A 12311-nucleotide genomic window follows, 5' to 3' on the forward strand; every position below is an offset into this window, starting at 1 on the left:
CCCAGTTAACAGCCAGCTGGGACACAGCTCCAAGCTCCCRTGGCCCAGGACCAGCTGTCAGAGCTCACTGGAAGCAACTGGAGCTTTCTAGAAGTCACAGCTCCCAGGAGCCACCCTCTCCAGACACCCTGGTGTTCCTCATAGCCTTCCCAGGAGTCTCTCGATGACCCCAGAAGTCTCTAGGGGAATGATGAGCACCTGGAAGCTGCCATGCTTGCTCACGGCCTCTGCCAACCCTGATCCCCTGAGCCACATAGTCCCTCTCTTACAGGCCTATGGCTTCTTTTTCTTTGGGGGTTTTAGCTCTTTGGTTTTGAAGAAGATTAACATCTCAGCTGCAGGGCACAGTAACACAAGTTATTTAGACTTTTTTTTAAAAAAAAAAAAAAAGAAAAAAGTAGTCAATAGGGTTGTTGTAAACTGTCAGTGTACAATAAGTTTTTAAGTTCTGCTGTCAGGATTGTGTCACTTTGTTATCAGGACTACCGACCTTCACAAAATGGCCACAGCTACTCCTTGTAACACCCCACTGGGTGCGGGGCCATTTCCTGGCCAGGCCGCCAAGCCCCAGGACAGCRCCAGCAGGTCCCATGCACGTCTCCGTGCTGGGAGGACCACCCGAGGTTCCCTCTGGGGGCTGTACCACAAGATGGCCACAGGCAGTGTGGGCAGGGCCAGGAGCTGCCACTCAGCCCCCCTGCCCCTTTATAGGGCTCCTCAGACCAGCCTGGGGCAGGTGGTTGTTGTGGTGTTTCTGGGCTTTGGGTTTCTGCTAGGATGATGGGGTTGCATCTGGATTTTGGGCTGCTCCTGGAGCCCCTGGGCTTCATCAAGGTCCTYGAGTGGGTGAGTGGAGCCCTGGGCTTCTCCTTGTGCTCTTTCTTGGGGGTGTCCCTGGGTCTTGCGGCAGGTCCTGCCTGGTAGGAGCCTGGGCTTGGCTTTGCTGGTGTGTTGCAGTCTCCTGGGCCCAAGGAGGAGCCTTKGCCAGGCTTCCCTGCTAGCCTCATCCTTTGCTTACTCCTTGTCTTTGCCAGYTACCTGAGCCAGAAGCCTGGTTTGTCCCCTTTGAGCTTTGCTGGAGTGTTTAAAATCTAGCTGTTACCCCTGGAAATGAAAGTAGTAGCTCTAGTTGAGGGYGAGATAAATGTCCAGGCTCCATGTTCTTGCCCTTTGATAATATTAAGGGAATGTGTGTGATTAGACTTAAGTGCTGGAATATAACCTCTTGGATGACTTTGAAGCTGCTTGTATGCAGCATGGAAGGCCTCTTACTTCACATCCCAGAACACCTAGGAGAAGGAAGACTTAAGTTTTCCTTAGTGGGCTGTTAACCTGAAGAAAAGTCTCCATAACAAGTCTATAGAAAGCAGAAGAAAACTGAAGATCAGGGTCTGCTCTTGGAYTAATGCTCTGTATATGTTTCTGTAGATTTTTTCCATCTTTGCTTTTGCCACGTGTGGAGGCTTTCAAGGTGAAATTACCCTTTTGGTTTCCTGTAAGGGAGTGGAAAATGAAACAGTTACAGCYGCTTTTGCTTATCCATTCAGGTGAGTTGGCATCTTCAGCTGTTGCTCATACCTTTTTCCCCACATACCCCACTCACCCTTGATTCAGTCTAGCTCTAAAAGATAATTTTAAATGTCTGTACTGGGGAGGGAATCATGTGAAACCTGTGGCTTGCTGAACAGCAGTCAAGAACTTGAAATATTTTTGTTGCACTCTTCCAAAGCACTGTGGTTGTCAGTGCCCTGTAGAAAGTTTGGTAGGTGTGACAAAACATTGCAGGTCTATCACTATAACTCAGGTTATGTTCTAGCACTGCATGGATGTTATGGAAAATGATTGCTTAATAAGCAAAATAATAATTAAAATCTTAACCTCACTTATGAAGCTAGTTGCACTGGTGACTTAATCTAATGAGCCATTGGTATAATAATTTTATGAAAAGAYCGGATGGAAAAACTTGCTCTTGCAAATTATTTTGCTATTGGATTTACAAAGTGGCTGGGTACACAGTAACCAAATACTCTTTTGCTTTTTTTTAAACCTGCAAAAGCAGGTAAAAAGATCTAGAAGTGTAAAAATGGGCCGATTTCTCTTCCCTGAGTGCTAAGAGGGAGGTTTCTCTTTGATKTGGAAGATGCACAGCTGAAGCAAGCTCCGGCTCTGTAATCAATAAGCTGTTGAGAAGCACAGATGTAACAACAGAAAAGGATTAAAATGCAAACTAGTAAAGGCTGCTGCAAAAGTGCAGAGCTTGGTTGTGAAGCTGAGCCTTGTAGCAGCACTTGGGGAGGAGAGGAGCAATCTGAAACACTTCTGTGCTACCTGCTCACTGGCCAGCAGGGCTGGGTTGAGGTTGCTGTGATTGGGGATTCAGTACTTGCATTTGCTTTCAACTAATGATGTAATTTGGTGTCTTACAAGCCTTCAYGAGTTTATTTAACTACCTGCCTGTGAACTTAGTAGTTTAATTTGGTCTGTTTCCAAATTGAGTTTTCTTTCTTCAAGAGAAATCTTGATCTTATGTCTAGAATAACTGAAGTTGCTATGACCTTTTGATGTCAGAGGCAGATCAGTCTGAGATCCTCACACAGTATTATAGGCACATCTTAGTAGTATGAGTCAAGTATGGTTTTATAGAGTAACTTCAGACAACCTAAATGCTGAAGCACTGTTTTTGTAAAGCATGACTGTATGGAACTTCCACCTTGTGGTAAASTCTAACTACATGAGGGATGTAATCTTTCCAGGTTAAATACTGTTGTGTTTAGTGCACCAGACCCGATGCGCTGCGGTGATACTTGGACTGACTTCTATCTTGTGGGCAACTATGCCTCTTCTGCGCAGTTTTTTGTCACGCTCGCAGTGCTGGCATTCCTCTACTGCACTGCTGCCCTTGTTGTGTACACTGGATACATGCATGTGTACCAGCGCAACAGCAAGTTTCCACTGACTGTAAGTAATACTAAAATGTTAAAGGCTTCTCTTCATCAAAGAGATGAGAAATAYTGCTCATATGAGTATATGAACTAGCTCATGAAATGCAAGAAGGYGCATGAGTGCAAATTTTTGAGACTAGTGCCTATGACGTGAGTAGAAAAGGGGATTTTAAGATGCTATAGATGTTCAAGAACTCAGAGTTCAGACAGCTCTTGAAGCRAAGAGTGGAATGAAGTTCTAACTCTCCAGGTAAACAGTGTCCTCTCTACAACTCTTTAGATCATGTGTAGGAACATACTGCTATTCCAGATGGGGAGCCCATCTGCTAGGCTCTAGGAATGTGCTGTGTAGAACAGCTGCTGTGCAATGCAGTGAGTAAAGGGCAATAACTGCCTTGCAGTTTTGAACATCTTAAATACCAAAGTCCTGACCAGGATCTTCAAGAAAGCTTCTAGAGCATGCCTAGAACCAGACCTAGAGACCCTTGATACACAATTTGAGCRATACCAGCCAACCAAACTTAAATTCGCTGCATTCTTTCTCCTCTGCTATCCCTACTTTGTCCAACTTTGACTTAAAGTTTCTGCCATAAGTATTAGATACTTGTTTTACAATGGAATTTCTTATCAAGGATAAAATTATTTATGCTTGATAGATAGAAAAGGCAGACAGCTTTCTGTAGTTGATCACCAACACAGATTATACCTTGGGTTGTAATTACAATATCAGTACCTAAAATGTTTATGTTTATTAGCACTGATGTGATTATTTTGGACTAGTAATTGGTACTGGCTTTGACTTTTCCTTGTCACGTTCATGCAGGTTTTTGGCTTACTCATGAATATTCCTTCCTTGTAGGACTTGATAGTCACTGTGGTAACAGCCTTCCTGTGGCTGGTCAGTACCGCTGCTTGGGCCAAAGCGGTTGCTGACATCAAAATCTCCACTGGTGGCAGCATTATTCTGGAAGCTGAGTCTTGTAAAGCCCCAGGAACAAGCTGTGTTCTTGAGTCTGTAACCCACATGGGAACTCTGAACGTGTCAGTGGTAGGTACATCTTATGATGCATTCACTGGCCCCATATGGTGTGAATTAGTCTCTGGCAGCAGAGTGCCCTGTTTCTTGCTCCTTGCATTGCTGCTTAAGATTTTGTGGGTACTAGTCATTCAGGCCCACTAATACTGCACTGTATYGCTGGCCAAAATAACAAACACTTTTTGAAGAGAACGTTCATTCCTGTGAAGAAGGATCTGTTTCCAGAACTGCTAAATCTGTCATTTACAGACACACAAATTCCTGGGTTCTGTCTGGAGCTAGGAACTTAGAATATTTTACTGGACAAGGCCATTGAAATGGCTTGAGTGGTGCAAGTAAGAAACTACATTGGCTATTGTCTATTTGTGTCAGACCTGGCTTTTTTATCTATTGTGAGAACTTCCTGCACCTCACACAGCTTCTTTATAATGTTGTGATTGGTATAGAGTGCTAATGTTCATAGAACTCTCTTTTGTCCTGCTCTGGAAAAAGGAAAAAAAGAGAAAATGAGGCACTCCCTGCACAATTCTCAATATATCATGCTTTTTCAAAACTGACTGTTCATTAGCTCAGCAGTGATATGTGGTCTGAATGTGCTTCTGCGGAGCTGACTCATTCTGTTCTTTGCATTGAACTAGAAAAAGTTGATTAGCAAACCTGTGAAGTTTGCTGAAATTACTTGTAACATGCCTTAGAATTAAGTGTCTTGTACCAAAATCAAAGGGATGCCAAGGATGACTGCTGCTTCTGTCTTGTTTTGTGATCTCTAAACTTTTCACTATGTTTTTTCTTCTCTTTAACCTGCAGATGTTTGGTTTGCTTAATATGGTCCTGTGGGGAGGAAATGTTTGGTTTGTGTACAAGGATACCAACTTGCACAACCAAATAAACAAGACTTCTCTAAGCTCAGGAATATATCCAAGAAGAATATAAAAACAAGGAGATGCTCCACTGCTTCTGCTTCATCACACTGCCAACCATCTGGATTCACTAAGATTTATTTCAGTAATTGATGACACTTTGGACCAACTTCTGTACTATGGTTTGACACAAGATCTTGGCTATCCTAGTTGAAGCATTTATTATCTCAAGATATTAAGCCTTTGAAAGTTGTGCAGCTTTTTATGACAGTTTTGAAGAGCRGAATGTTAAGATTATCTCTATGCTGACCCCTTCGAGAGGGTTCTTAAGCTATTGTCATAGAAGGTATGGGTTAGGAGAGCACCTGCATTTGGTTTATTGTTAGAACTAAGTAAGCTGCAGCAAGCCTTGTTTGARAACTAGTATGTAAATCCAACTAGGATGTGGGAAATACCACTGAAAATACAGTTGAGCTTTAGGAGTGATATCTTATGAAAGCAATCAGTAAAACTTACAGATCTGTCAGTTGCAGCTATCAGATGTTTGTAGAACTCTTCTACTGCTGTAGCAAAAACCTACTGACAAGTCTGAAAGGGTCTTATTTCTGTATTGAATGCATTGGTACTGGGTAATGGCTTGGGGCAGTCTCCAAACAAGAAAAGAGCTTACAGTGTYGCTATAAAGTCACAATTTACTAAATCAATCATGTGTACAGTAAATGCCCTTGAAAGTATTGTCCCAAGTTGACTCAAGTTCTGTAGAGCTCGGTGTAAATATACCCCAGCTTGCTTTGGGCTTCTGTAAAATCCTTTGAGGTGCATGGGCAGTGGTTGTATATGAAGGCATACCACTAGAGATGTCTGAATGTGACAAATTCTTAGTTGACACTGTTCTCTTTGTTAATACTTATGGGGAGCAATACTTGGTTCTTCTTGTGCAGGTCTCTTTACTGAGATAGCCAACTTACTGTGGATTGTCCAAAAATGARTGTTTGGGTAGATCCTCTAAACAAGCTGCTCTTCAGTCAATTTCTGATTCTTAGACTGTTTGTGATTTAAAAATAGGCATAACAGTGTGTATGTAACACTGCTTAGTGTGTCAGATACTGATGTTGAGAGTGAACTTTTGAGACAAAGGGCATAATAAAATGTCTGCTGCTGAAAGAATGTGCCTGAAGTGCTGACTGCTGTGACAGAAGCAAGTGTGGTAGCTTCTGGGGGACAACTCATTCTACTAGTGAGAYCTGGTCATAGCTAAAGCTTTCTGTAAAGCAGAAGGATGTTTACACCAATGCCTTGGGTTTCTGTAGAGGTGGCTAAATGCTCTTGTAGACTCCATCTGCTCAATGCTGTTCTGGGTTTCTTTCTGATAGCCCATGCTAGAGAGGGATTTTGCTGCTTAACTGTCTGAATTTTCATTCTGAATATCTTATTTTTAGAGAAGGGGGTGTGATTACTACAACTGAAGCTTTTATTGAGGTTTCAAGATTATAACCAAGATRCTTAAGACATTATTTTAAGGTGTTCTGCCAGCTCCTTTTTCACCTCATTGACTGCATGAACTCTGTTTCAAGTACAAGCTTTAAGCCTTAAATTATCATTCATCTTTCAACAGTTCTTACCTATTGTCCTCCTCTGGATTGGTAGTTGTCACATGATTTGTAATTTTTGTTTTTATATCACTATATATGGTTGAGAAAAGATGGATAGAGAGAAGTTTGATTACTCTGTAATTGAAGGTAGGGCTCTCACTACATTGGCAGATGAGGGAGAAGAATCAAAACTACTCAGCCCTCTCAAATGTTGTTTTCCTAATGGAATGATAGGCAGCCAAGATAAAATAGCACAGGTAATTTGATCTTGGAGAACTAAGATAACCTTGTACAAATACTATCACAGAGACCAATATTTTCACCTCTCGGTAATTCTATTAGGTTAATTTTTAGAACTAGACCTGTATCAAATGGGTCTTTGTCACCTGATGGAAGTTTATTGTCCCTTGAGCAAGGGCTTGAGCGATGTGACGTTGTAGACAACCCTTCTCTATAACCTCCCTTCTAGCACTAAGTGTGTGGTTGCCCTTTGCCCTGTTTTTCTGTSTTCAAGCCAGAGGCTTTCTGCCTTGAAAAAGGCAGAATTTGCACACTGGTTTAGAATACATACTTCATCCCAAATCTAAAATCACTCATTTTTTTTTCTTATTACATAAAAAATCCTTCTAAGACTCGGTTAAATTCCTCAGCCCCATAACTTTTTGAGATTGAAGGTTGTCTGATAGACATAAAGCATCTTTTAACTGACAGTGTTCTTAAGGGTTACATTCCTGTATTTATGTATTTGTGACCTGGAACTCCAGCCCTACAGCACTTGGTCATTGTGAGTAGCCAGGTTGGTCACTAGGATGGCTTGTAGCTGCAATGTGGTGCTTGTGTCCACAAGCAGACATGGATTAGATCAGAACAAGCTTCACTGATGTTTTGGGACTAGCCACAGATACAGCCCCCTGCTCCAGCAGGGACACCCAGAGCACGGGGCACAGGGCRGCATCCAGGCGCCTTTGGAAGATCTCCAGAGAAGGAGACTCCACAGCCTCCCTGGGCAGCCTGGGCCAGGGCTCTGGCACCCTCACAGATACAGCTGCATGTCCCCTTCTGTGTGACCAGGATAAGACTTGTTTCCCTTGGCACAGGGAGGGACTGGTGCTGAATGCAGCCAGCTTTGCTGCTGCTAGGCCTGCAGCTGAGATGAAGCCCAAAGCAGCATGTGCACAGCAAGCAGCTGCTCTTGTCTACACTGGACACCCACATAGCACTGGGAAACCTTTGCCTTTGACATCACMTTCCTCCTGGCAGGACTGAGCTGCTTGGTGCCTTGCTCAGGGGAAAGGGAAAAACAAAAAGACTCCCTGGCTGATTTATCATTTATCTTGATGGCCCAAGAACCATCAGAGAAGATGAGGCGCTGTGCAGGTTTGTTGTACAAGCTAAAGCAGAGTTGTCGCAAAGCGAGGGGCCAGTTTTTGCTACTCAGTTACCATTAAATATTAACCTGAATATTTAAATTATTTATGAGAAAGATGCATGATAGGATTGCATCCCGACTTTTAGAGATTGGCAAATGGATGTACCTTTTTTTCTCAAGATTAAAATTAAATCCAGTTAAAACTAAACTTGTCTGTACCCTGTAGCACTCTACTTGTCAAGATATTTTGTTTTCCATCCTTGCTTCAGGAAGGCAGCAGTTGTAGTTGGGTCATTCTATGCTTAAAASTTGCACCCTTGTTGATGCAATTAAATGCTTTACTCTTCATTCCAGGCCAAGCACTCTAGGTCGCAGAGAAAACGGTGCTAACCCTAACTGCTTTGTCTTGTATTTTCTTAGGTCTATAGACACCCTGGTTGATGCTCCAGTGTCCAGGAGGACAGTGCATGTTTCTGTTTTGTGCTAAGAAGTTGAGTTCCTCCCTAGGACCCAATGTATTTAGCAGTTGTTTAACACTCTCCATGCCCTGCTGTGGGTTTGGACCATTTCTCCTGACTTACTGCCTGTGGCTACTGCTTCCTGCAGCTCTTCCCCTTATTCCTCTACCTCAGCCACTTCCCTCTGCCACTGATGTCTCCAGTTACTGTAAGACACGGGTCCTGCTCTGCCCACACAAGAACTTACCCCCTTTTGTTTTCCTGAGAATCCTGTTTTTGTAACACTCAATTTATTATTTCATCCTGTTCCACTAGTTTGTTGCAGTTGGACTCCCCCTTGTTCTGCTGTATGAGCATTGGCTGTGAATAGCAGCTGTGCGTTTGGGCAGCGAGTTCTCATAATTCACTCCCCTTCAGGGAACCTGATCCATGTCCTTGCTGCCAGGAGAGCCACCTCCACCAGGAAACAGCGCCTGGCACTTGATAAATGTCCTGCCAATGTGTGAGCAGCTCTGCCTTCATTCACAGAACACTCCACATCTTCTCTTGGCTTACGGATTAACGTCAGTGACACCATTTTTTTTCCTTACCTAACCAATAGACAATTTGACATAACACATCTGTGGAGTGCAGGCTCCAGGTTACTTATCTCAAACCCTGCAGGGTCATTTCTTGCATTACAGCAGCAACAATACTTTGACCTGCCACACCTCCCTGCCCTTGGGATAGTAATCTACTAGTTTTGTATATACTGTGCTTCCCAATTCCTTTCTCTTTTCCCATGTATCATATTATCCCTCAACTCATCTTCCTCTGGTGGCTTCCAGTCTAATTCTCCCTCACTTTCTGCAGCCACAGCAGCTATTTTTAATGTTTGCATCCTGATTTGCTTTAGCAAGCATCTAAGTTTAGCCTTGCATTCAATACGATGTGGTTTCTTTGGAGCTCTCCCTTGCTCTGGGGTGAATCCCTGCACTATGCATGTCAATCCTGGAACGTGCTTCTGCAATTTCCTACTTCTGCAGTTCTTCTTTCTCTTTTTACAGATTGAGAAAGTTGTACTTCCTTTACTATGTTTTTGAAATGCTCGGTTGTACTTCCTTTCTAAACACAAGTTTACTCCAAGTTCCTTCTCCTAGACACAATTTTCAGATCAAAGCAGTTGATGGCTTTAGGAGCACCCTGGCTCTAGGAGCACCAAGTGTTTCAGCTGCTTCCCAGAACGCTGCTGCTAAAACAGGAAGTTGATCCTCAAGTTTTGGTTCTTAAGCTTTACACTATCTAGAGAATATTTATCCTGCAGCACCCACGGCTCTCTGGGCCAGCTTGGCACATGCTTCCTACCATGAAGAGGCACCTATGACCTGGAAGCTTTAGGGGGAAAGGAGGAGGTGTTTGCTGTTCTCCTGCATGGACCAGCTCTTCAGCTGGGTCAGCCAGCTGGGTTTGGGTGACATTAATGGCCTCTTTGAGATCCCTGCCTGCTCCTGTGTCAAGCAAAGAAGCAAGAGTGGGCCAGCTGTAAAGGGCACACAACAGCGAGCTAAAGAAAATAGCATCGTGTCTGGTGCCATGCCACTTYCCAGCCTGAACAGAGCAAAAATGCTGGAAAGTTTTCAGATCAAAATTGTGCAGTTCTCACATACAGGATTCGTGAAAAACTGAACCTCAGGATCCCTTTGCTCTAGTTCCAAGGGGCCAGCACTGTGTGTGAGCTCTCCAGCAGCACAAAGCCCTCATCGTGTTTCTGGAACAACCTAGGTTTACACCAGGTAAACAGCCTGCCCTTAAACTGACTGTTTCTCTTGGGTAGTACCTGAACTGACCAGCAAAGGGGAGGTCCCTGTCTGAAAACAGAGGAGGGGACAAAAAGAAGCTCTATGTATAAGTGTGGATCCAAAGCACAAGAACAGGGCGAAGGCCATTAAAATGGCAAAGATTCAGAGCTGAGGGCCAAGTTACCCTGTGTTCTCAGCAGYGACTGTGATGTACAAGGTCCTTTCAAGACAGGGTCCAAGCAATAAACCCAGTCTTGCTACTAAGGGTAGCCCTGGCTAGGACTCAGAGGCTGCAGGAATGGGCATGGTGCTGGTAGGGTCTGTTTCCAGAAGTTCATAGGCACGAGAATACCCAACAGTTACATTTAGAGAAGAATATGGCAGGTGCCAGGCTAGATCAGCATGGTTATTTTTAGCATTAGTTTCCACAGAAACTGCATCAAAAGTGATGAGAAGGGACTGGCGGGCTCRGGAGCCTTTGAGGTTTGCACTCAGTTCCATGAAGAGCATCTGTAAAATGAAGCTAAATCGGGACGYAAGTTTGAGAAATGCACCGCTAAATCAAAAAAGCCAAAGGGCCCAATATTCYGATCTCTTCCTCAGCCTTGGAGACTCTTAGTCAATGAAATTATTTCATTTTGAATTTTACGGATTAAATGCCAGCACAGTTCCTGGCTTGGTTACACTAGTTGAGTCCAATATCGCCCTTTTTTGACTTTTCCCTAGCTTCCACACAGAGGATAGGCCCAAGGCAAAGCAGGAGAAGGCAGAGAGAAACATTTTACTATTCTGCACAGCAGGCTGTGGCCTAACCAGAGCCCTGGTGATCCCCCTCCAACCTCTTGAAGACCTTGAGAAGGCAATGGGAGCTCTAGCAAGAAATCCCCTGGAAAAGGGGTTGCCATTGAGACCCCTTCCAATTTATCCATTTATCTGGATATCATATTTCCATTTACCTGTTAAAAGAAACCACAAATATGAGCTGACATTTGGGGATTATGCATTAACCTTGCTTGTTAAAACCAATGCACAAATTACCACGGCCCTTCTCTCTCATCATCCCCCAGAGCCAGTGTGYGGTAGATACAAGCTAAAAATACCCCCTGACTCCCAGCAAAGTAGTTGGGGGAATTGCTCACTGARACTGAGGTGTCAGCTTGGCAAACTGCTGCTCAGCATTGCCAGGACTCTCATCTTCCTGGGCAGGTCTGGAAGGGGATATTTAGATATCTGGGGAACTCCTGGGAGGGRCTGATTGACAAATCTGGGTCTCAAAAGGCTTCAGATGCTTTCAGAGCTGTCTGGGTGATGCTGCATCTCTACGTTTTTAGTCCTTGCCTTTTAATCTTTGATGACAAGTAAGTACCGCAGTCTTGCAGTTGGTGTAGGGAATAGACAACAGCTTGTCTGACACAAGATCACTGGCAGGAGCTGGGATCCATTCCGATCTCTTTGAACTCTTTCATTTTCCTGAGCTTCTGAAATGCTGAACTGCTGGAGTTTTGTTGGTTGCTTGCTTGCTTTTGGGTTTTGTTTTTTTTTTTTGGAATTTGGAGGTATGTCTGATTTCACATGTGCTTCTACCACAAGCTGTGTGGCTGTGTGCTCTTAAGGCAGTTCCTAAGCAAGTACATTATATTGGATACGACAGGGAGGAGTGTTCAAGGAATCTRGGGTGAAATCAGGTCGGCTCTGACTCCTCATTCCTGCCCTCTTGCCTTGCTGCCCCTGCCTGTGCATGGAGCTCTGGAGCTTCCCTACCAGGCTCATACTCGCATCTAGTCCCACGAAGTGCAGGAGTGTCCATCCTGTAGCATGTATGAATGATGGTAGGGAAGAGGCTCAGTAGAGTCTGATGAAGGTAAAAGCTTAACCAAAAATAGGGGGATTTATTGTTCCAGAAATGACTCTATTTGCTCCACAAAAAGAAAATCATACAATGGGAGCAGCTCTTTACGGAGAGATCTATGCTGTTTTGGTTCCTCAGTCCCTCATCCTGGTTTTCTCAAATTTCCWTGTTCTTTCCTTCTTTCTTTGTCCCAATGTGCATCTGCCCCCTCTCGTTTGGCTGGCTGCCTCTCAGGGGAAGCATYGTGCTGCGCCCAACTGCTCCATATATAATTTTGCAATTACACAGTTTTTCCATATGGAAAAGGAAGATCTCCTGGCCCCGTTCCTGCCTGAGGAGCCCGTCGCTCCACCGGGGGTCAGTGTTGATCCATGGAAAGCCGAGGCAGCGGGAGCCGCGCRGGGAGGCCTGGCAGGCCCCGGCTCCT

The 12311-nt window shown here is 44.2% G+C and overlaps 1 protein-coding gene across 1 annotated transcript; it reads left to right on the forward strand.

Annotated features, from left to right (window-relative positions):
* The first annotated feature begins 746 nt into the window (after window positions 1-746).
* Window positions 747-5982, forward strand: SYPL1 (synaptophysin like 1). The gene is made up of 5 exons (XM_026046436.1): window positions 747-846; window positions 1429-1547; window positions 2754-2958; window positions 3802-3990; window positions 4786-5982. Exons 1-5 carry the CDS (start codon window positions 778-780, stop codon window positions 4909-4911), a joined length of 708 nt encoding a protein of 235 aa, XP_025902221.1. The 5' UTR covers window positions 747-777; the 3' UTR covers window positions 4912-5982.
* Window positions 5983-12311: the final 6329 nt, after the last annotated feature.

The sequence above is a fragment of the Nothoprocta perdicaria genome, unplaced genomic scaffold (assembly GCF_003342845.1).
Source record: "Nothoprocta perdicaria isolate Ctin4 unplaced genomic scaffold, notPer1 scaffold_44, whole genome shotgun sequence".
Classification (NCBI taxonomy): Eukaryota; Metazoa; Chordata; class Aves; order Tinamiformes; family Tinamidae; genus Nothoprocta; species Nothoprocta perdicaria.